Raw genomic sequence first — 24,378 nt, 5'->3', positions numbered from 1 at the left:
GCGTTAAATGCCGTGTGTGAGGATACCGGGCAAAAAAGCTTGGGCTCCCGGTGAAGTGCGGCATGCCGGCCCCGGGGCTGCGGCCTCGGGCAGGCTGAGGGGGCCGGGGCCATGGCATCTCTCCCTCACAAGGTAACCTCAAAGGTGTGAAGAATTTAAGTTCCACGCCTGGAAACTCTGGTCAGGTGAGTAGTGTTACTCGTGTGGTAACCCAGAGGGTAACGTTACACCAGCGACCTCTGGAGCGAAAAGTGAAACGCTGGCGGGATGGGGCCACGGGCTGTCCCCTCCTGCAGGCCCACCCGCTGGCTGTCTCCCCTCGGGGTCTGCCTGCAGCCCGCCCTGTGCCCCCCCGCTGGCTTGGTTGGGAACCAGGAGGAAGCCCAACAGAAAGGTGGTGTGTGAAGGAGAAATCACGTCCCTCCCCTGGCCCTGTACGCGCGACCATATTTCTCTTCCTCTCGTGTCTGCGAGACCTCAGCCTCAGGGTAAAACAGACAAGGGAGAAAGGCTGGGAAAGTCTGGAGCAGACACACGCAGTTGGTACCAACCCTTCCCTCCATTTTAAACTCCGGGCCAAACCCAACTGCGATCACAAGGATTAAGGACTACAAAACATGGTTGAGACTAATTACAAGTGAGACTTGAAAGGCCCAGAAGCTTTTGGAAAGGGGCTCAAAAATCCCTCAGGTGGGGCCCTGAGCACTCTTTGTTTAAATTAAAAAAAAAAAAGAGGGAAACAAAAGAGAAACAAAACCACCCTTGGCTCTACTGACAGCACATGCCCAAGTGAGTCTGTTGGCAGAGAGCATCCTTGTGGGATTTGTATTGCTTTGGGGGGGGAAACTGCAAAAGCGCAAGGATGTCCGTGCTGGTGCGGGGCTTTGCTTCCTCCTCCAGCAAAACTGCAAAAGGTAGAGTCACCAGGGTAGGAAACGAGAGAACTGATTGAACTGTGTCATAGTAACAGTCGTAGTAGCAGCGATAGTACTAACTCCCTGTGAGCTTTGGTCAGTACTTGAGCCCAGCTCTCAACGCTCTTGGGCATGCTGGTCAGTTCACCCTGCCTACGTGTATCGTAGTTGCTCCATCTGTAAAACATGACTGATAAATTGCTAACGCACAGATTTGTGATGAGCTCAGATGATTAATATTTTGCATTGCTTGGAGATCCTTGATTAGAAAGTGCATGGAAGGCTAAACCATTACTTACTTCTTTTCTTGAGCTGAATTACTCACATTTGGAAAAACCTATCTTCTGCAGAGGCTCTATGAAATGTTTGTCCTAATGCTCATTTATCGTGAGTGGCACTGATGGAACGGGTGCTGGTGTGAAGCAGATGTATCTGTGTAATAGTTTACTTTGATGGCTCCTTTAAGAGGCTTCATAATCTTTATATTTTACCATTGGGCTTGGAATTTTATGCTCCTTTAACAGGTGTATTACCTTGATCAGATGTTTTCATTTTAAACTATTGACTTATGAGCACATGGCCTGCAGGGATTGATATGCAGCAAATTGATTCCCTTTAAAAGATTTATTCTTATATTCCCTTTTTATTTAGTGTAGGAGTTCACTAGAAAACATAAATGATTGATAATCATAGTTCACGAGTAAAAGTGAAAGTGTCCTGCAATTAAAACCTTTGTTTCCCTTAGTTTAAAAGCACATCTGTAGAAAGAAATCAGTAAGGGTTGGAGTACACGTAGAAAAACCCAATCTAAAATTGGACATAGTTTTCTGGGTTAACATGTAACAAAACGATCTTTTTAAACATTTCTCCTCCACTCACAGCCACTATTGTTCTTGTACTCTTTTATTGTTCAAAGAGTTCAAGCTATTTGAAAAGGATGTGTACAAAGATTACCTTAAAATGACTCATTGTAAAAGCTCCCTACCTGATGAATTTGTCCTATCGGAACCAATATCCATTTTAGCAGAATCCACTAAAAAAGCTCAATCTGTTCAGCCTGTGAGATGGAATGCAGCAGCAGAGTCCTGCCATGAAAATAGCTTGTGTAATCAGTGGAATATAAATGGCAACAGCATCTTGTACTCCCTTTTATGATGGTGGAAAGAGAAGGAATTCAGTGGGCAGCCATATGACCAGGTCCTGCATGACTGAGAAGCTCACATTTTTGCATTGCGCTGTGGCACAGGATCTCATGTGTCCAAGAGGAGGTAAATTGTTCCCATGCCTTGTGACCAGAATCTGTGTCTGGAGAAAGAAGCAGAATAAAGGACCATTATTTTAGCAAAGGCATTAGAAATCTGTGCAACTGGTGGAAGCATTAATTAACAAACTATTTCCCCATAATGGCTAGCATCCTTCTGAAAATAAGAGTGGGGAAGCTGCTTGAAATAGAAAACTGCATGTATGTCTGGGCAGCTTATAGTTTTAAAGCACTGCCTATGCCGACAGAAGAGGCAACGACAAGGCAGTTACTGAAGGTTTAATACAAGGATAAATTTAAAGCAACTTTATTCTACGTGTGAGCCTCCTGAATGAATGCATGATGTGTGTTGGTGCCAATGTGGGTGGCGTTCGTTAGACTCTGGTTGGAGTCCAGTCTGTGTTGCTGCATGAGTCAAGTGTGATGGGGTCAGGTCAGTCCTCTCTGAATGATAATCCACATCATAAAGCTACTGTAAATGATTCAGCATGGTTTAGTATTATTTTCAGCCAGTGCCCAGGAGAGGCCAGGACTGAGCTAGCATTAAGAATGAATTGTCCATGCTTCCCACTCTTATATAACTGCGGGTTCAGGTCACAGAGAAGTATGTCAGGAAAATGAGTGCACACTCCTTCCGCAATGTAGATTGTCTTCCTTGAGCAAATGTTGTGAACCAGGGTGGAAGGATTGGACATGGGCTACAAATGCATTGGTTTTCAGAAAGCACCTCAGAGCTTCCCAAAGAAATTGAGTTAGATTCTGCAAGGTGCCAGGACTTTTAGGAAAGGTGCTGAATATCCGCTACTTCCACAGTGACCAGAGACATTTCCCCCATTTTTGTAAGCAGTTGGCACGTTGAGTTTGCACCTTTAATTTCTAAGTGGATATAATGTGTTAACTTAAAGCCAGTGATTCAGTTGCAGACAGGTTATTGCTGCAATTGGTGGCCATTGTGATTTTTTTACTACTTGATTCTCCTTTGATCTCTTACTAAGGCACTTTTGCAACATTAACTTCATTAAATTGTTGTTTGAGGTCATACCAAATTCCCATTTTCTTCTATTGTCATCCTCAAAAGGGTGTGAATAAATTAGTGATGTAGATAACTAGGTTGGTTTTTAAGTTATCGTGGAAGGCTAAGAAAAGGCAGACTGGGATGCAGGACTCCAGAAAGGGACAGACCAGAAGAAAAGAGAGAAAATTCACAAAAAGCAGGAACTGTAATTCCTAATTGTCTAAACTTCATTTTGTAGCAGCTATGTTTAGTCTGGACTGATGGCTGTATGATTGCTCCATTTCATTGAGTAAAAAACATGAATATTGTGGAGTTTTACTTATGTACCAGAAAAAAAAAAGAAAGCAGAGCTCTGTGTGCTTCAGACTTGGCTAGCAAGTCCAGCCGAGAACAGATGGAAACTCTGCCAAGCACTTTTTCATTGAAGAGTTTTCTTGAAGCTTTAAGAAGGGAAGATCAGAGCATTGCAGACAAAACTGCTGATTCCTGCTCAGGGCACTGCTCTCTTCCCTGTGCTTAGGACCATCCTGCAAACGTGGGCTAGACATCTGGCAAACCTAGGCTAGGTTCAGTGGCTGTGTTTGTGAGTGCTACCCATGCACAAGGACCATTTGACTTGCGACTGAGATAAGCAATACCTGCTGGATTTTGTCTGTGTATTTTTAGGAGTTTTGAAACCTTGATGTTTTGTGTTGCTGCAAATGGATGGTTTCAGCCTGTCCCTGGGCAGCGGGAGATCGGTTGTGGAAGGCTCAGTGGTGTTCATGTTACCATCTCATGATGGAGCTTGCACTATCAGCTATAATGTTGTACTAGTGCAGGCCCCACACTTGGGCTCTTCTTGCCTCATAGAAATGTCAGTATCTTTTTTTCCTAGTTCTTCAGCAGTTACATTCTCCTTCCAAGTACAAATGCGCTCCTTTACTTACAGACTTTTCTCTCCTTTAGGACTGCACAATCCCGTTATTTCAGAGGGGACTGCGTCCTAAAAGAGTAGAAAATTGTTTGTTTCTGGTTTGGGTCTTTTTTCGCTCTTATATGTAAAGAAATGCCATGAAAAACCCATGGAGATGGAGTTCATTATGTTAATCCCATCTCTAAAAAAGCTGCCGTGCTGCGGGCCTTTGTTGTCAATAAAATGTCAAGCAATGGCATGTACAGCATGTTGTGCAGACTTCGAAATGCCGCAGCTGTAGGACTGTGCTGTTTTCTACACAAGAGCTGAGAAATATGGGAGGGATTAATACCGGGTGCAAGCCCAAGTGTTAATACCGAAAACCAAAGCAAAAAAAAAAAAAACCTTACAAAGAGTTTTCTTCAGAGTATTTGTAAAAACTGGTTGTCATTCTTCATACTCTGAAAGACATCTGTTCACATTTCATAGTTTACCCCTAGTTTACCCAGGAAAGCTTGTATACTAGTTTGCTTTCTCAAAGGGGCAATATCTTTCCGAGTGTTAATGCCAGTGTACAGCCTAGTAGTTTCAAAGAAGGGCAAAATCGAAAAAATAGGGATCTTTTGGTGCTGTAACATAGTTACAGCCATTAATTTATCATGCTTGTGATAATATGGGGCCAGATAAAATACTAGAAAGCAAATTGCCCTTTTAATACCAAGAAAAGGGATTTTTCTTGACCTGTTTTATGAAATTGTGAATTTTGTGTTGTAAAGGACCTGATGCTTTCCTAGCACAACTGTGACCAGTTTGGAGGTCTCCCCTCCTGTTGTGGGCGTGCCTGGCTCCAGGAAGGTGAGCCAAATGCATTAATAATATGACCCTCACCAGCAGAAAGCAATGGGGAAAATATTACTTTCCTGAATATTTGTTTTTATAGGTTTAGTACAGAGACTAAAGGACAGCACCATTTTTCATTCTCCTAAGCACTAAAACAGGAAACTTTGTTAGAGTCTGGGCATGGAGTAAGGAGGGTAACGACTGTGAGCAGGTAAACTACCCCATCTTAACTCTGAAATAAGTATCACACCTTGTTTCTCAGACATAGTCTTCTGAAAATTTTCCTATTTTATTAAAGGAGTATCACCTTCTCTTCTTTTCACGCAGCACTGACTCAATGCTAGCCACTGGTAGGCATTAATACCAGGTCTACATTTATGGACACAGTTTCTACTGATTTTCAAGATAAACTAAATACATTGGAATGAGGACTGGTCATACTATGCTAGCAAAACCTTCAAGACCAGTGATTTAGTTTAAGACATAAGAGGGATGAGGGTTGTCGTTGTCATTTTGGGTCATGTAGGAAGCTCTAGCCTAATCTATGACCATAGCATTTTCATCTCCATGCCACCTTCACACTGATTTCAGTGACTGGATGGCAGAAGGAGGAGACATACTACTATTATTATTCGATACGTGTGAGCCCCTGTGGCCTTCCCACTGTACTCGCCTGGATTCAGCTTTGCCATCTGCATGGGGGGCCAGGCACTCTGCTGTGCAACTCCATCCACCTCTCCCTGGAGCAGCTTTGTTAGGTTTCATATAATTACAGTTGATGTCTCTCCAAAAATGTTACATGTTATGTTTTATGTTCCTTTTTGACACTTTGTGATAGGGTTTCTTTCAGCAAATCACCATGTGCAAAATGTGGAAAGATTGCAGCTGTAAAATTAATTTCATTTGTATTTAGCCAGGTGTGGGTATTAAGAAACAAGCAAAATCTGGCATCATAAATCCTCTTCCAGGAAAAAAAAAATGTTAGTATCTGCATTCAGAGTTTCTCTTGTCTTCCAGGCTCTTTTTTGTTCTTTCACTGAACATGCTGGTGCTGCCAGGTTCCTTACAGTCGTTCTCATTTTGTCTGCTGCTGGTTTGTGTGCTGACTCAGTAGCTACAGTAGTGTACCCTCCCTTCCTCCCTCCTTTCCTCTCCTCCTTCCTTCTCTCCTTCCTTCTTCTCTTTCTCCAATATGGGGGCAGACAACCTGAAAAATACTTTCATCAGCACATAAAAAGGTTATCCTTGCAACCAGCTCTGCATCTAGTGATTCTGTGACAAAGTGTTTTATCAAACCTAATTTTTTTCAGTGTTGGGGCATCTCTTCTTATGTGTAATATCAGCAGAGATGCTCTCTTTATGTACAGTTTGGGGGTGTTACAGGTAGCTCTAAAAACAACCTGCACCTCCAGAAAAGTCATTTTCTACTCAGAGGAGAATCTGGGTTCAGCATGGGGAGCCAGGGCTGTTGTCAGGGCTTCGGTGGGTGGTGTGGTCTGCTGGGCTAAGTTAGGCAGCAGCGCGGGACTTTTTAAGAGTAGGTATGAGGATGAAGAGGGGCTACTTTTGCACAGAGCCCTTGTGACTCTACTGACATTTCTACTTGGAAGAATCCCCTTTTTAAGGGTGAGAAATAGTTTAGTTTGTCTGCTTGGCCCTCTGTGATATGTTCCTACCTCACACTAATGCCAGTCATATCAGATCGTTCTAATTATAAATGTGACAGCTCTGAGAATTTGGATTTTAAAATCCCGGTTTTTTTCATGTGATATGTTGCAACTCCAAACCAGAAAAAGTTACTAGTAGACTTAACCGGGTTAGAAGGCAGCGCTTTAGCCACAAAGCACCTAGTCCAAATCTGGATTTGAGCCAGGGAGTACATCTGCTATATATCTCAGAGAGAAAAACGAAAGTATCCTATGCCGTGAGATTGGTATCAGCAGGGTCCCCTGTTTCCAACCATGCACATTTGCTCTAAGTGATGAAATTAATTAATGGAGAAAATTTCTTGTAAAATAGAGCAGCAGTTCTGATTTACATGACTTCTGTGCATTTGCAAGTATTTTTTCCCCCTATGGCTAGAGCTGTATTAACACATTTTGTTCCAACAAACGACCTAACACGCATGTATTAAGCAGAGATCTCAGGGATCCAGTCTCGGCAACAACTTTGGCATTGCCTCCTGTTAATTTATTTGCACCAATCCAGATGCCCCCCCCCACCCCCGCTCTGGGCCGTCTCTCTCCCCCCCAGCTTAGCTACTAAGCAACCTCTTCGGTCGCTGCAGTGAATCAGCACTTCTGGCAGGCTCGTCTCTCCCGTGCGCTGCCTCCAAGCACGACGCCAGTGCGGTGTACAGACCCCTCTTGGTCTCGTTCACTGCCGAAGGAGCAGGGCTCGGCCCTTAAGGCAGAAGTTTTCTTCCAGTTTTACAAAAGAGCAAATAGTAGATCAAAAAGTCCCGCTGACTTTTACTTCCTTTTAGGAAGAGAAGCTTTTTGCTGATGATGATCCAGGGTATATTTGCAGCCTCGTTTAGAGCACTGTATGGGCATTGAGATAGTTTGTAATAAGTATACTAAGAAATAAAAGAAATTGAAACTAGACATATTGCACTTGGAAAACACAGACCTTGTAAGATTCACAGATCCTTGAAATTTTTGAGAAACTCTCTGAAATAACTCCAGAAAATAAACAAAAATCCAACGAACACATGAGCTCTCTCCCCTCTCCAAGCTTGTTTGCAAATCCTTTTTTAGGTCATGCTACCTACAAAAGAAAGGAAGAGAAAGGAGTTCTGGTGTTTATTTCATTACAAGGAAGATTTTCAAACCCAGGAAGGTCTCTCACTCCAGGTACAGCCCCCTGGAAGATGCTCAGTTTCTCTCTGGGCCTTTGGAAATGTTCCCCCAATTACTCGTATCTTCTTTGGTCTGGCGATACAGAGCAAGAGGGTGTTTGTAGACCATTTGCTTGGAATGAGTAATACTTGAAACCGCAGCTAATCTCACTGAACTAGTTGGTGGGTAAGGTGTTACTGAATTAAAGGCTCAGAGCATGGCCCACAGGAAAGGATAAATCCTGCTTCCCTGGAATCTGTGGTAAGGCTGTTGTTGATGGGGTTGCAGAAGAGCAGGATCAGGCTCTGTGTTTTGCTTTGAATGCGTTTTTCTTAACTGATAGGGGAAATGAAAATAATTTGTTTCCCAGAAAAGTTTTCTTATAACCAGTACAGTAGTAATATGCAGCAGGATTCGGAGGTCCTGAGCTGTATTGTTGCTGTTTTATCGTTGAATTTTTTTTTCTCCTCTTACCTTCAAATCTGAACTCAAATCTTGGCTCAAATCCTTCATGTGTGTTTTCATGTGTGGTTGTGTAGGCATTGTTTTCCTTAACTTCCATTGATGTAAATAGTTAAATAACTGAGGGAACTGGAACCTTCTAATATTACTTCTCTTCATCAGATAATTGGTGCTTTGCAGGCCTAATATGCAATATGTTGATTAGTGCTTTTGTTATATTAAGGAGTTTATTTTTACCATACGCCAAATCTACTGTAGATTAGTCTCCTGTATGCAGTTCATTAGATGTCTTGGATGCGGTTTTCAAAGTGATGTCAACCTTGCCCCTGCTTGGGAACTCAATCTTGCAGAAAATCATGATACAATATATGCATGCAATGCCTGTCATCTCGAGTGAGACACTGGGGACCTCCGCGGTTCAAAACATGAGCTCCTGGTGTTGGCTCTGTAGTGCCAAATCTCCCTGGGTGCTCTCAGACTTGCCTGCTTCTGTAGGCTGTGCATAGAGAGAGCCCCACAACATACATTGATCAGCGGAGTGCTGCACATCTCAGATGGGATTCGTATGTGCCCATTTCATACCTTGTATGCTGAAGTGTTCTCAGCTCTGCTGTGCAGTGAGTTGTATGAAGGAATGCATGCAGGTGTTGGCCCACGGACGGATGTGTGAATATAAATGGAGTCTGTGTTTTCAAAAGTGGTCCATTGTCTTGGGGATTAATGCGAAACTTGATCATCCGGTTATTGCCTGCAACTACATACCCTGTGAGTACACCAAGTATTCCACGTCTAGTGGTGTGGGTTTGTGTTTTTTAAGGTGATGGTTGTGGAGAGGATTATCTTTTTTTCCATTTACTTTATTAAGCCAATTAGAAATGTTCAAGACTAGGAGGTGTTTTTCCAGGTCTTATGATCCCATTAGTTAAACAACGGAGGGATAAGTGAAGAAAGAAAACAGGCTACAGAGTAAGCTGTGTAAATAAAATACAGTAACTAACTTTTGGTCTGGTAGCACCTTGCTGAGCAGTCTGATTATTGACTACCCAGCCAGTTCTGCTGATACAACCAACATAAATTCATCTTTGCTGCTTTTTTACTGATGCTAATGCCAAAGAGCCAAAGGAGCTCTAGGAAAGGAGAGTTGGATTCAATTCTGGTTCATGAATCACATATTGAATTGTCAGGAAAGGAACAAATTCTGCCCCAATTGCCACTATAACTATGATAGGTTGTACTCGTGTGCCTCAGGGCAGAATATGGTCTGAAATGAAATAGATGAGGTCAAAATCTGTTTTCATTGATCACAGAGAAGGCAGTGAAGCTGTAGAGGCAAATGTGACAGCAAAATATTGTCAGCAAGGCCATTCCTCTTGCCAGTGATGTATCACAGCAAAAAGAAGGCTGTTTGATTTTCAACCTCCATGACGTGTTGGTCGGGTTGATAAAAAAATAATCTTTCTGTAAGCAAGCAAATTGAACTGAAAGTAAGACGCAGTGATTGACACTGAGTTGCAAGATGTCATTTATATAAAGTCTTTTTGTATGGAAAAAAAGGGGGGCATTTGGGTTTTGTTGGGGAAAGCATTAGTTTATTTTCTTTTTTTTTAACTTATATTTTGAGGATCTTGCAAAAGGGAGACCAGGAATGTGATTCCAGGAATAATCTTCTTTTATTCCATCATATATTCTGCAGTCCATTCCATAAAGATGACAATAATAAAAAAGCAAGAAACGCAATATGAGAAACAACTTCCTTTCTGTTAGTGTGGATGGCTTTATAGAATAGATACTGAAGCAGCAAAGAACTGAAAGTGGTTTCTGAGAAGTGTTGACCTCCTTTCGTGCCACTTACTGTGAATTAAAGCTGTGAGTGAGAACTAGTTTGGGCATGTGGTACAGCACTTACAGCAACTGCTGCCAAGGAACAAGATTTGTGTTTCTAAGGAAATGCAACAAAAGAAAATGGTTTAAGAGGCAGTGGCTGTCACTGTGAAAAAAAAGTATCTATATACAGATAGGAAAGAAAGGCCGAATTGGGTTATTCTATACGCAGGTTAGCGTATGTGTGAATTCTTGTAATGTGAGATTCAAAATCAAACAACTGTGGATCGTGCGGGGTTTAGCATATCTCACACTGTTAGAGTTTACGAAGTTGAGCTAGCTAAAAGCAGTTGTGCCCGTGATTGACTGTTTGTCATTCTTACGGGCATTATTACTAACAGTGACCTGCTATAGGAAAGGGATACATTTAGAGCAAGGAAACTGGGTTTTTGTGGCTTCTTGGAACTCCTTTCTTAGCAAACCAAAAGGCAAAAATCTTCAGCACTTCTAAACCAAGGCTGCCAAACAGTATCACTTACCACTACCTTTAGGGTTATAAATATCTTAGGACGTGACATCCACTCACTGATTTGTAGCAAAGATGTTATGAGAATTGTTCATGCACTGAAGTTTCATTAAGGGATGAAAACCGTAGCAAAACACCGAGGAAAAAATATTGCTATATTTACACAGTGTCTTAACTCCTTTTTTTTTTCCCCTCCTGGGTTTGAAAGGGAACCACCTGTCTCCTTTGCTGATGTCAGACTGCTCCCTGGAGACACGGTGCTATTGGAAAGCACATGATACTGTACATATTTACACCAAGCCCGCATCTGATTGAGATTGGGCTACGAGACCTGTAAGTTCACGAGTTTCTTCATCATACTCTCATGCATTAAACATGTGTTTGAACTCTGGCTTGAAAGCTGTGTGATCTTATGATAGACGTATTTATGTAATAGTTAAATGAATGATCATGCGCTCTCCAGCTCCTTTTCCATGCAAATGCAGAGGAAATTGAATATTATAATATTTCAGTGAGATGTCCTCAATAACAAATTACTGTTTAAAATAACCAATATTTGTATGTATATCAATTGCCTAGCAGTTATTTTTGTCTGCTATTTGCATGATATGGAAAAGAGTTTTTCTAGAAAACGTTTTAAACTACTTGGTGCTGCTTTCCTTTTGGAATGATCACAAGGGTGCACATTTAGAGACATATTTTCCATCTGTTTTTTTGAAGCTGGCAAAGCACATAATTTGGAATAGAAAAGAAGAAGTCTGAAAGTACCCATATTTGAACTGGTATGTGTTTGAGCCGTTCTAGGAATTCTTATTCTGTAGCAGTTAGTAAAAGTGAAGGACTATATTGTGCCCTTGGATGCAGTATACAAGCAGTGCTCAAGGCCAGTAGGAGCCCTGTGTGAATGCCCAGGGGCACACTAGGGCCCATGAGAGCTTTACTGCTCTGTTACCAAGGCAGAACCTGAAATGATGAGGAGGGCTCTGTAAACCCCAGTTCAATGCAGTCCTGGGGTGTGCAGGTTTGTTTGAGATGGGTCAAGGTCCTTTTGCAAAGTCCTGGGCTTGTGCATGTCTTCATACAGCCTTGAGTGATGTGCCTGCCAGAGGGACCTACTGAGTCTTCTGTGTCCTGCAGTGGTGGGCATGGGGCTGCCAATGTAACCAGGCTGTGGGCTTGCTCAAACGTCCCTGTGACTTTTGCCAGAACACAGGATCTTTGTAAGCCAAAGTCAAGCTTTGCTACAGCTGTATGACCCATGTACAGCTTGAGGCCTGAGCTTCCATGGAGAGCAGTGCTGGCGTAACAGTGTTTCTTTTCAGAGCGGGGATCTTCATCTGGTGAGCCACAGCTCACCCACACTCCTGCTGCTTGTCCAGAAGTATCTCCTTAACTCCTCACACCAGCTCACCCTTTTGATGGGATTGCTTGTTGTACATAGTGAATAAGGATGACAGAATCTGGCCCTGTTGCTCTGGCAGTGGTTGGATCAAGCTGGGCATGGTTCAGTGCAATAATTTCTTGTATGTGGGCATTTTGAAAGCCCCAAAATACTTGGGGATACTAGTGCTCCTGGGAATCAATGGGACTGCAAAGCAGCTGGGGAAAAAGGCTCCAAGAGATGTGAACTGCAGAGCAGATTTTCAGACTTTGGGTTAGTAGTGTGCCTGGGGTCTCAGGTTGCCCAAATTAAGTCCTGAGAAAAGAACTGCATTTCTTTTTTGCCATGGTCTAGAGTAGGATGGCCACACCACACCTGTTGATCTACTTATGTCTCTTGAGCAGTTCAAGCGCAATTCCTGGGCTGTGGAAATACATTTTCGCTGAAACTGGATTTTTTTTGGCTGGGGGCTGGTAGGTCCCAGTGGAAAAACCATACCAGTGGGTGTTGCTGAAGACAGCACTGCTGAGTCACCATGGGATCTAGCTTATTACCAGTGCGCGCCCAACTCACAGTGGTACAGAGGGAGCTATCAGTATCTCATGCTCCAAGATCTCTTCCCTCTTGTTTTTTTAGGATATGTGATATATTTAGTGTAGTTCTTGGCCGTATGTTATGGATTTTTTTTTAATGGAGATTGAAGGGTAAGGAAAAACTGGCCATCCCTATCCTAGAGACAGAGAAGTTAGAGCTAGAAGTTAATTCTTAGGTCATCTGTTTCATCCTCATGTGCTAGCACCATTTTTTTTGTATACTAAACCACACAGTGTTGTAATATATGATTGATATTAATTAGGTTTCTGCAAAGTACTGCACTCCTCAACTTGAACTGAACCAGAAATAAATATATTGCCATATATTAACATTTTATTAATTGAGAAGAAGAATAGGATGAAGGCACCTATGTGAAATCCAAAATATGAGCTTCAGATTGAATTAATGCCAGCAGCGCCTTGAGATTAATTTGGTTACTATGGGTACAGAATAAGAAATAGTATACCATAATGTAACTATGTTTACTGATTCATTTCTGGCATTAAAAACTAAAACCACATTATATATGCAACAACAGTCTTTTCTTCCTTGGAAGAAGAAGGTGGGTACATTTTAGTAATTAAAGTGAATGTTGCCCTCTGAAAAGTGCCAGTACTCTATTGGAAGAAGAGCTGCTATTCTTCTGCAGGGTCTGCCCCATCACAAGCAGCAGAGCTGCAATATACCAAAAGAGACCGAAAAAACAAAGGAAATACTACCACCCCAGGAAGCTTCCACTCTTCTACAGCTTCTCGTTAAATATCTCTTGTAACACGATAACATGTTTCATGTACCATTCAACTGTATTGGTCAAATGTCAGTCTTCCATCCTTGTGCCACTTCGTATCTCATCAGTATGTAGGAGAGGGAACAAGTTTTGCATCTTACGATGTTGAAAGCTGGGTAATAATAAAACAATGCAATGGAAATACCATATATTCAGAAAGCAATTATTTTAAGGGGTTTCAGTTTTGACATGGCTAGATTAAGTATGAAGCTTTCTGTTTTTTATACTTGCTGTCAAGAATGTTGTTAAATACTGATACCACCTCCTAAGAGAACAACTTTTAAATACCAAAATGAAAAGGATAAGCATTAAATATTTTGGTAGATATATTGTGCCATAATGTCTACTGCCTTGTTCTTAATACAAAGCACAGTAGGGCTTAATTAAAAAGTGATTGTACGATCTATCACAAACCTGCATTAGGGATATGGATGCCAAGAAAATTAAGTTGAATAGGTGGTGATAATGAAATCGATATTTTATTGAATAGTTTTTATTCCTATGCCTTTGTTTGCTATTCTTGCCTCCCTGTCAGCAGGTAAGACATTTTCCATCCAAAATTCTTTGAAAGAACTCATTTAGTCTGTTGCTGCTTTGTTTCATTGTTTGATCAGCGTAAGTTATTTGTTCATTTTTTGACAGAGTAAAATGCCTTGATAAACTTTTGACTCTATCGGAGCAGAACATGAAGTAAAGAAAGAAAAGCAAGTCCTTTCGAGCTTGTTCCTGCTAGGAGTAGCTAGCTAACAACTGGTACAAGGGTGATTTTCTATTCGTGTAAGCAAAAGTCACAGTCACTTAAAGCCTCCAGGGCAGCCCTGCAACCTGGTTTAGTACAGATTTCTCCTGTTCCAGCTCCTGGTGTGGCTTCAGAACCTGCTAAGCAGAGTGGTTAGCAGTAGAGAACATGAAAATATATTCACTGAAGCATAATACTCAGTGAAAAATATATACAATAAAAGTAATTATTTGTACAGCCTGGGCCAAAATCACCCTTGTTATAACTTCATCAACGTAAATGCTATTGATTTTTCAGGTACCACTGACCTGAAGTTGCTCAGATTGTGATTGGTATGAATTTGACCTATACTGTTAAGGCCAAGCAGAATCACAAATTAGAAAGTGCAATGCAAAGAAATAGTTACCGCGTATTCTGCTGTCTTGTAATTCTACACCAGTCACTCAGAGTTCAGTGCACTGTTGGAAAGTCTCATCTTTAAATGGGTAGAAGTGTGTCTGCAAGCACTATAGCAAACAATAAGACAAAAGAGCTTATTCTTCCCCTTCACGTTTTTAAGAGTGGTATGTTGCAAACCAGACAGCTTGCTTTTTCTGAGCAGAGCTGCTGGGTCGGTCAGCACAGCTTCATTTGCACATCACCGCTTACTAGGTTCAATGCTGCTGGTGTCCTTTTTGTGGCAAACTCAAACAGCCAAAAGGGAAGGCCGGTTTTGATGATCTTGCTGCATGTCCTGAATGAACACCTATCGCATATTGCAATGTGCTGCACATTGCAACTTGCAGCTCATCTGGTGCCTGGGCACAACATGCAACATGGGATAATGTGCTAGAGGAGAAGACAGGCACAGCACAAAGCTCTGAAAGCCATGAGAGGCACTGAAAGCTTGTGTTTCTGGTATGCAGCAGTATAGATATTTGAAAGGTTAGGTTCGGTCTATTTTTAGGTAGCTTTCACATTGGGACTGATCTAAAAATGAAGGTGATATAAAAATTGCACGTGTCTCTCCTGATTTTTCAGAGATTTTTGACAAAATGCATTAAAAAGGCTGTTCTCTGGTTCGGAGATATTTTTTTCTGAAGTAAACCTGTGCCTCTTATTTAGAAGAGGAGTCTTTATGTTCTTGATTAAAATGCCAGTGCTGTCTATTTCACTCCAAGATCAGCATTTTCAGATTTTAGCAAAGTTAAAGAAATATGACTTTCCCACTTATTGTTTGGGAAGATTTATTCACTTGTGTAAATGAATTTTAAAAAATTGGCAAGGCCTTTTATCTTGTATAAAATAAATCTGAAGATAAATGATCTTTTCAGCTAACATCACCTATCATTAAAGTGGCTAAATGAAAATCAAAATGTGTTGCTATTTAGTGCCTGCTTGCCTTTTTACGGGAGATGAAATTGAGCATGTTTACTGGGCAGGAATTGTCAGTGATGCTTCGATTTATAGCATTGTCCAGGATATAAATTAACAACCGCCGTGTGTTTCCCCCACTCTCCCTGGAAGATGGTAGCCCTGCCTCCCCAAAGTGTGTATCTCCAGCTTGCTGTGCACGCTCCTACCCTGCCTTAAAGAAAACCTGCAAACAATGTAAAATTGTGTTGCATTGAACTGAAGCGCAAACATTTTTCCGTGTCTTTGTAAACAGGAGTGCATGTGAGAATGAAACAGCTGGAGGTCTACCTCCAGAAAACCCCTGGGGATGTGTCACACTCATTTCTCCGGTCTATGCAATCTCGGTTTAATAAATTGGTAATAATATTATGATGAAGTGCTCTTTGGTGTTGGTTGCTGTTTTTTCAGAGGGTTTTTTCGCACAGCAACTCGCAACATAAATTAAAATAATCTTCCGTTCAGACAGTTTCCTATTTTTGCTTGGTTCTTTGTTCCTCAGAGAGGAAGGGGGAGTCTGCAATGGGCAAAAGGGAAAGGTACACTCCAGTGAAGTCTCTGTTTCAGTGTGAATCCTACACAGTCCTTTCAATGCTTTCGGTTAAATGCATTGCCCTGGCTTGCTGTTCTGCATGTAGAGTTCAGCAGAGCAGAGACAGCAAATAATGTTTAATTGTGTCAGATTGTTGGGGAATTTTATGATGGTAGAGACCCATTAGGGACAAACCTGAAAGTAGCAAACTTGTCTTATCTGTTGATTGGCATGAAGTAATGAAAGTACAGTCATACCTCTTTTTGGGAAGAGGTATGAATCTTCAATGGTTCCCACTTATAAAATAATTATGAGACTAACCAGTGCCCCAGGGCAAAGGATGTTCAGCAAATACTAAATTTCTCGGGAACAAAGATATCCAAAATGGTGATAGCTGATGCAATCTCAGAGCTTTATCCCTGTTCCATTCACAGGGGAAAGCTGGGGAAGCCTGAGTAGTATAAAAATGAAAGAAGGTGGAGATGTGTGGAGGATTTTCTGCTTTGAACTGTCTTGGTCCCATCTTCTGTGATAAGGTCTGATTCAAAGTCTGCCTAAACCCTTTTAAAAATTCCCATTCCCTTCCAAAGGATTTAGATCAGTCACCCCTTCCAGCCACTTTAACCCCCTTTTACTTTACTGCATTTTCTTGTACAGGTATGCAGGCAAGTGATTTGGATAGAATAGAATGAAACAAAATAAAAATAAAATAATAACTCAGGCCAAAACTTTCTATGGCTAGCAGTTCTCCCATTCCATCTCTGTACTGGTTTGTTTGGCCCTGAGTCAAAGGTGGAAGTACTGACAAATTTCTCATCAAAAGCATCACTGGAGAAGGGTCAGCCTCCAAAGGTTTACAGCTGCACTTTGTACAGCTAATAACCCCTGGGCTAAATGCTTATCTTCCTTTATTTCAGTTATCAGAATTGGGGATGGAGGGAGGATGACATCTCTTGCCATTTGTGCAACTTTTTTAGATTAATATTGCAGCTTCAAGAAAAATGAATAATTGGACTTTTGAGCAGAGAGTGGAACCACGAAACCCATAGGGATTCCTCTAGCACTAGTCACTAGTTTGCATATTGCAAGTTAGCTGCAATTCATGAAGGGTTCTGGCTAAAAATAACTTCAGGGCTTAATTTTGGCTGGCAGGAGCTACTAGTTAAGAGGTCAGGCAAAGCTGATCCTTCAGGACCCTTGTCTGTGTGAGACTGTGTTGGCTGTTGCGCTGAGGTGACCCCGTCTCCTCTTGGCCTGTCCTTGGCTGACTTGGGAAAATGGGGTGCAGGGACTTTGGGCAGCTGGGGAAGGGGACATTTGCTGCGGTCCAGGACCATCAGAGGCCAAGCAGTGAGTGCTGACTGCTGCGTGCATGAAGCTCTGCTGCCCACTGACAGCAGTCTCCACAGGAGCTCGCCCTCCTCTGCAGCCAGGCATAACCCTATAAAGGGTGACTTGGTGCATAAGCAGATTTGAAAACAAACAAACAAACAAACAAACAAAACCCCCTCCAGTTCTTTTGTGTGATATCTTCATTTTATTTTGTTTGCCTGGAATTGTAGCAGAGCAAATCTGTGGCCTGTGTTGCTAAAATCCCATCAGATGACTACAGTTCAGAATTATTTCCACATTATACTTTGTTTTAATATGAAAAATGCCAAGAGCTAGGCCCAAGAAAAAAGGCTGACTCAGTTCCACTGAGCTCTGTCTGAAGAAAGTCTTATTTGAAGATGAGAGATGTGTTGGTAAGGCTGTCTGTCATCTCTAGTTTATTAAAAAAAATTGCTAGGAGGCACTAAAGCTGTCCACTGCCTTTCCCTCTGTTCCTTCACTCAAAGGTGCTTCATTCACATCGACTTTACCATGGCGATTTTGTGTAAAACAAGATTTGATTTTAGAGTATTTAAAGGTTACTGTTCTCTCCAGTGCGGCGCTGCAGACTTTTGTGTGCTCCACTGCAGTCGCCTTCCCAGCCATTTTAGAGAGCAGATAGGTTACGTTATGGAAATAGGGGACTTTCTTCTTCCACTAGCTACCACGAGCCTTGGCGTGGATCTGGCAGGGAGCGTGCTCTCCTGCGCTGCTGTGGCAGCCCGGGAACCACAGCTTCCCTCCAAGCTGGGAGCTCCTGGCTCAGTGGCTAAATGGCCAGGTGGCAACGCAAGCCCCAAATGCAGTGTGACGGCTGGGTGGCAGCCTCAGCGGGGAACGGTCGCTTTGAAACAGCCTGGGCTCCCACCACATCGCTTGCGGTTGCATCAGGGAATCTTTTCTGTACCCTAAGATACTGAATCCATGGTGGTTGTTCCTGGGATCACCCTCTTCAGATCCCTCTCGGAAAAAGTCAGTAAAAACTAGATCCGGAAACAAGGGCTCCAGGTGCCCCAGGGAAGATGGTGCAAGGTGGGTGGTAATAGGGGTAATGAGAAGGAATTGGGAAGGGTTTTCCAGGGCCCTGCAGAGAGATAGAAATAGGTGTACCCCTGAAGCTTCCCCAGGTTCTACCCGTGGTGGCTGAAGCTGGAGAAGACAATTGCCTGTCCCCAGAAGGGGGGTGAGCATCCCAGCGAGGCTGGGAGGGGGAGAGGAAGGGCACAGCTGCTGAGTGCAGGGGCGGGGGGGGGATGCCCCCAGCCACTGAACAGGAATGCCAGAAACCAGTTCCCTGGGTCTGAGAATACCAGACGTGAGCAGGTTTTGGTCTCTTCCCAGGGACTTGCATGTGTGGAAGGGTAAGGGGAAAAAAAAGAACTTTATTATTTCTTTTGTTCCAAGGAAATATCAGCAGTGAGGTGAGTAAAGGAGAGATGATGAAGATCTGCAATGGTCTGCGATTTTTGACGTCATCCTGCCTGCTCTGCCAATGTGCAAGAAGTTGCAAAACAGGAATCTGTCTCCTTGGCTTGCCTGGGCGTCTGCACTCAAACAGCACCAAAGCCTCCCCAGGAAAATGATGTGTTTACATGGCTCCGTTTCTCAAACATATAGGGGCAATAAATTTAAATGTAGATGCTCTTTTACAGATTAGTCTCTCTGCGAAACAGTAACTCCCGAGTGAAAGACATTGTTCATGCTGCTTTTAACAGGCCTGACAAGCTGGATTTTCCTGCAAATCATAGCAAATGTGGGTCCTGGAGAACATATGCTCCAAATGTTGGGGGGAAACAAGTGACAAATGTATTTTTTATGTAATCAGCTGGAGTAGCTTTGCTTTTCTTTTTTTAAATAATGAGTAAGTGAAATATGCTTCTGAAGAGGGAGATGTTCAGGGAGCTATGAGAAAATTTAGGAAGATTTCTTGTAGTGTGTACCCGTGCTCATGCTTCACTTAGGCACTCCTGGAGGGTTTTGCTACAAGCACTATGAAGACTTGCTTGTCTGCAAGCCTGGTTAACACTGATAATCAGCTAATATGCACTAATAGTGAATATTCACAGTCAGGTCCATTTGCATGTGAACAAGCAAGTGATTTCCCCTGGCATTCAGTGCTGTTTATTTGAGCCCTCGGTCTGTGAAGGCAGATGTGGCAAAATTCAGCCTGGTGTCAGTAATGTCAGTAACGCATCGCTGTTCGGAGAAAGTTATTTTGGACTCTAATACACAGCTCTTCAGACAGCAGCCTGTGGCCCAGAGCTGGGCCAGGAATTAATTTGGCCCAGATCTCTTGAGCTTTTCAGAGAGCTGGTACAGAGCACCATCGTGGTTTTCCTCTGTTAAAAAAATCAAAATCTCAGTTCATAACTGCCCTAGCAAAATTGGAGAGGGCACGCTGCTTCATTCCATTGTAGAATTACTGCACCAATGAACCCAGAAGTTCAAGGAGTTTGACTCAGTGGCTTACGCTATTGAGGGTGTATTCTGGGTAGGATGAACTGGATAAATAAGGAAAAAAAGCTGAGAAGGAAAAAAAAAATCAGCAAACAAATAGGATAGAAGTGGAACAGAGAGAATGGACTGGAAAACAAATACAGGACTGTGCAAAAAATATGAGTAAAGATGCACAGAAGGAAGATTTCTAATAAAAAATTAATAGGGTACATATACTTTATATAGAACACCATTCACACTAACACACCTTTGGAGTGCAGTTTGCTCTTTTATATACAGCATTGCCTGATCTTCTGCTGTAAGGCCATTCACTCCTGAAGGGTCGAGCGGAAGGGGTTGAACTGGTGTAAGAACTGGTTTGCAAACCTCTGCTTGCTGAAACTTCAGCACTGTTTTTACATACAACTTTGGTTGTCCTTACTCCACTGGAAGAGGAGCAAACTGCTGTAAGTCAGAAGTACCATAGTTTTGGGGGCAAGGAAAGAAATTCTTTCTTCCTCAGTGCCACGATGAAGGGACTAAGTTTTGGATTTCAAAATCACAGGGGCTCCAAAATCAGTAGCTTCTTCAAGAAATCTAAATTACAGGGAATAAAAACATGACCATAGTTAGAAAACATGGGTGAAGGAAGAGGAGGAGGAGATAAAATGAATGCTGAATCCAAGAGAAAGTCAAAGACAGAGGACTTGAAGGCTTTGGTCTTTGAATTCTGTTCCTTGTTGCAGGCAGCCATACCTTCCAGTCCTGTTAAAAAATGTATCAGGATTTGGGAATTTGTGCCCAAATGCTGTTGGAAGGCTTGCCAGAACTTTCTGAATTATGGCCCTTGAAGAAGAAAAGGTAAAATTTGGGAATCGCTGAGACTAGGTACAGAGTAACCTGAAAACAGGGGAAGCGCAGTGGTGGAGGAGGCGGTCTGATGATGGACATCTCAACAGGGCAGATTGGGTCAAGCAGACCCGCAGACTTTACCAGCTGAAAGACGGTTTTCTTTGTATGGGTTTGTTATGGAACCAAATAATGTGTGCATGCTCAGATATTGCCCCTGGAAAGATGTTTGTGCAATTCTTTCGTGTTGTCAAAACACTAGGGGAAAGCATTACTAAAGTTACTAGGGAATGTTCAGAAGACAGGCTTTCCTTTGAGGAGAGCAGCTTAGGTGCTGGCTGGGTTTCACAGGCTTCATTTACATATGCTGAGGCTGCGCTGTTTGCAAACTACACCACCACTGCAACCGCCTTCCTCGCTTTTCTCCTCTTCTGGGCACTACGCTCAAAAACCCACATCATTAAAACATGTGAAAAAAAGGATCCTAACGATTAAATTTATACTATGGCTGGGGTTAGACACTTCAATTTAAAAAAAAAATAAATTCATCCCAAGCAATGGGGAACCCTTGTTGAAACCTTGCAGTCTTCTGTGGTTGGAATCGTGCTTGGCATCCCTTCCAGGTAACGCTGGAACTGCCAGCAAAGTTCAAGCTGTACTGTGGACATGGCCATAGAAGAGCTCTGGGGGACTCTCTTGTTATTACCTATTGCTTGCACTGTCTACAGTGCACTAAGTTCTCCAATCTCTAAAGCTTGTATGGTGAGAGCACCACTAAGGTCACCGTTTATATTTATCAGTTAACTTGCTAATTTGAAGGGAAAGCAGTGAAATGGAAATGTAGAAAATAGAAACAACATGAGCAGGTCAAAATATCCAAAACAGCAATATGAAATGTTCCAGTGTAAATACATTTCTATAAAAGGTGTGAATGAAACTTCAAAAAAAACAGATGATGGATTCGGCACAGTCAATGAACACAATTATAAGTAGGTATTGAAGAGGAATATTCCACCAGCCATGGATCCACAGATAATAATTAATAAGAACCAACTCCACTCCAGGCAGGCAGGAGCCCGGCATTATTTCACAGTTGACTGTTCAGGGGGTAGAGGTACTCACCTATGCCCCAGATCTTAATAATTTACTGCAGTTTTATCATTGAATCAGCATATAATTGGGAAGGAAATGAGGGGTTTTTTTTGTCATGAGAGCAAAGCAATACCGTTAATTTAATCATTTGTAGGAAGGGCTTTCTGTAGTCATTGGGTATTTTGCTGTGGTTTTTTTTAATTAAGTAAAGTAAAAACAATGCCATTTTTGTCATCTGTGCTTGGTGAAAATATGACAGTGTGATGTGATTTGCAACTTAAGCACAAGCTGGGAAAACTGTACATTTTATCAGGACTGGCAATAATGAATTACAAGGGAACACAAATAAGCTAAGAATATATCTGAGACCTCCTACCATTTCTGAAGTTTCCAATGTCTGTGGGAAAAAGGCTATTTCAAGAACTGTACTTCTTTGTATTTATTTTTTCTCTCAGCAAAATCACCGTAGCCTTGTATAATAATTGAATTCATTTAGCCTTTAGAATACTCAAGTTTGCAAATAACAATGAAAATGAATATTTCATGACAAGGAGGATGATCAATTATAGTTTTGTGACTTTGACTGGTAGCCCAGCGCGACAGAGCCAGCGCTTACATTTCCCGAGACTTTTTGCACCCAGCTAATTAAAAAACCTGCAACTTAAGACAATAAGCAGGCAGGTGGGGATAGTTCAACAAGACCTTTATATTTGTTTTTTCTCCTTGTTGTGGGCAACGTTTTGCAGTTCAGTTTGGTACCTGGAGTTTGTTGTGTATGCAGTGCAAAGGGGCACCATAAACCAGTTGCACCTGCAGCAGCGCCTATTGCCTAGGAAAGGCTTCGACAAAGAGACGCTTCTGTTAACAGCGTGTCCAGGTTTTCACACGACAAGCGCTTTTTTTTTTTTTATTTTCAATGAGAAAACGATGGGTCCAGGTCAGAGGGGTTGGTGCACGATGTTTATACAGAAATGCACCCTGAGGCAGCAGTGCTTATAGGAGAAAACAGGCGGGGGTCACAGGAGTTCTGGGCAGGACGGTGGCAGTTGCTTTTAACAACGCTGGGTTTTAGGGGGAGTACACTGAGACAGAGAAGTGATTAAAGAGCAGCTGAGAAATACTGTAATCTAGCTGGGAACGGGATCAGGCTCCCTCCTTGTAGCAGGTGAGATAACTATGAATGTTTTTTATAGATGCTTACTCCATTCCAGAGAAATGCTGGGGGGCTTGGGGGGGGGTCGTGTTCTGCTGGTGCATTCGGTGTGAACAAACTAACTTGAGTCGCAATTATCGGCGAGAAACCATTAACCTAACTAAAATACTTGGCGAGGTGCAAAATCCCCGAGTGAAAAAAAATGCTGGAAGGTGTAACTTTTGACGAACTCTGGGATAGCCTCTCCAAAGGAAACAGCGCCGGGGAGCCGGCACGGGCGCTGCAAAGGTTAGGCTCGGGCTATTCAGGGTAAGCGGGCTGTAGCTCGCCTTGGAGTTACTTCACTTTTTCTTTATAATAAACGCAGTTCTGCCTGTTGTTCGCCTGGGGGGGGGGGGAAGCAAAATAAAGCAAGCCAAGACATTAAAGAAGATGGGGAGGGATGGGGGGTGTTCTATGGCAGGAGCAGAGTTTTGGGGGGTGGGGATGGAAATCTGCTTTGAATCACAGCGTGGTGCCGCGGCCGCCGAGGTCTGAGCGGGTTTTGCAAAGATTTACTTCACTTCAGGCTGGGTCTGCCCCTGGGTGACGTCACAGGCTGGAGCAGCGGCACCAGAAGGCTGGATGAGTGACAGCCCAGCCTACTTTTTAATAGCTTTGTCATGTGACGGGGAACAGTAGTAAGACAGGTGCCTTCGGTTCACTCTCAGAGAGGGTCTCGTTGCCTGCATGAGTGTCTGCTGCCTGCCTGCCTCTGGACTGTAGTTTGCCAGCTTTCCTGCCGTCGCTCCGCAGCTGGATGGCGTGGGACATGTGCAACCAGGACTCTGTATGGAGTGATCTGGAGGTGAGGGGCGCGCGGCGTGGGCGGCGCGCGCGTGGGGCGCCGGCGGCCGGCGGGGCCGGGGGGCTCCTCGGGGAGGCGGCAGGACGGCCGAGGCGGCGTACTTTGCAAACAAGTCCGAATCTTATCTGAACTCCAGTAAGTTTGCTATTTTAAGGTTACTCTGCGATGCCTCGAGCAAATCAAAGCTGAGCTCCTGTCATCAGTATCTCCTGCAGTTGGAAACTATTTTCATGTGCCTCTGGCTAGCTTTCCTGTCATATGCAATATTTATGCTCTAAGATATTGATATGAATCGGTGTCTGAAGGCTTTCCAGTGGCGTTTAGTGGCCTGGTTGGAAAAATGCCATGTTTCTTTAGAATAAGATTACCATTTCTTCCCCACCCCCCCGCCCCCCCACCCCCCAAAAAAGAAGTTAAAATTAACCAATGGCTTCGTATTTTAATTGCTTGTTTCACTGTGCTCTGTCGAAGGCTTTTTCCTTGTTTATCAGCTGCAGAATTCAAACACGCACACAAGAATGAATACCCTGTTGTTTGGCTTTAGATGCTTTTAAAAGAGATTTCTGGAAGGAGACATTTCTCTGCTTCTTGTGATACTGGAATAATGACGCTGTAGCTAATGTCCCGTAGA

At 42.8% G+C, this 24,378-nt stretch overlaps 1 protein-coding gene across 2 annotated transcripts in view; it reads left to right on the top strand.

Moving 5' to 3' along the window:
• The window catches only part of PPARGC1A (PPARG coactivator 1 alpha), a 374,024-nt gene that overhangs the window by 283,505 nt on the left and 66,141 nt on the right, over window positions 1-24,378 (top strand). The window contains exon 1 of one of the 2 annotated variants that reach the window (XM_075023878.1): window positions 23,600-23,747. The exons of the other annotated variant lie outside the window; for it this stretch is intronic. Within the exon in view, the coding sequence (XP_074879979.1) occupies window positions 23,700-23,747 (48 nt within the window). The 5' untranslated portion in view covers window positions 23,600-23,699. Of the gene's footprint in view, window positions 1-23,599; window positions 23,748-24,378 lie in introns of those variants that run through there. 2 annotated transcript variants of the gene reach the window in all.

Source organism: Buteo buteo, chromosome 1 (genome assembly GCF_964188355.1).
Source record: "Buteo buteo chromosome 1, bButBut1.hap1.1, whole genome shotgun sequence".
Classification (NCBI taxonomy): Eukaryota; Metazoa; Chordata; class Aves; order Accipitriformes; family Accipitridae; genus Buteo; species Buteo buteo.
The sequence above is the reverse complement of the archived record's forward strand: the minus strand, read 5'-3'. Positions and strand labels throughout refer to the sequence as shown.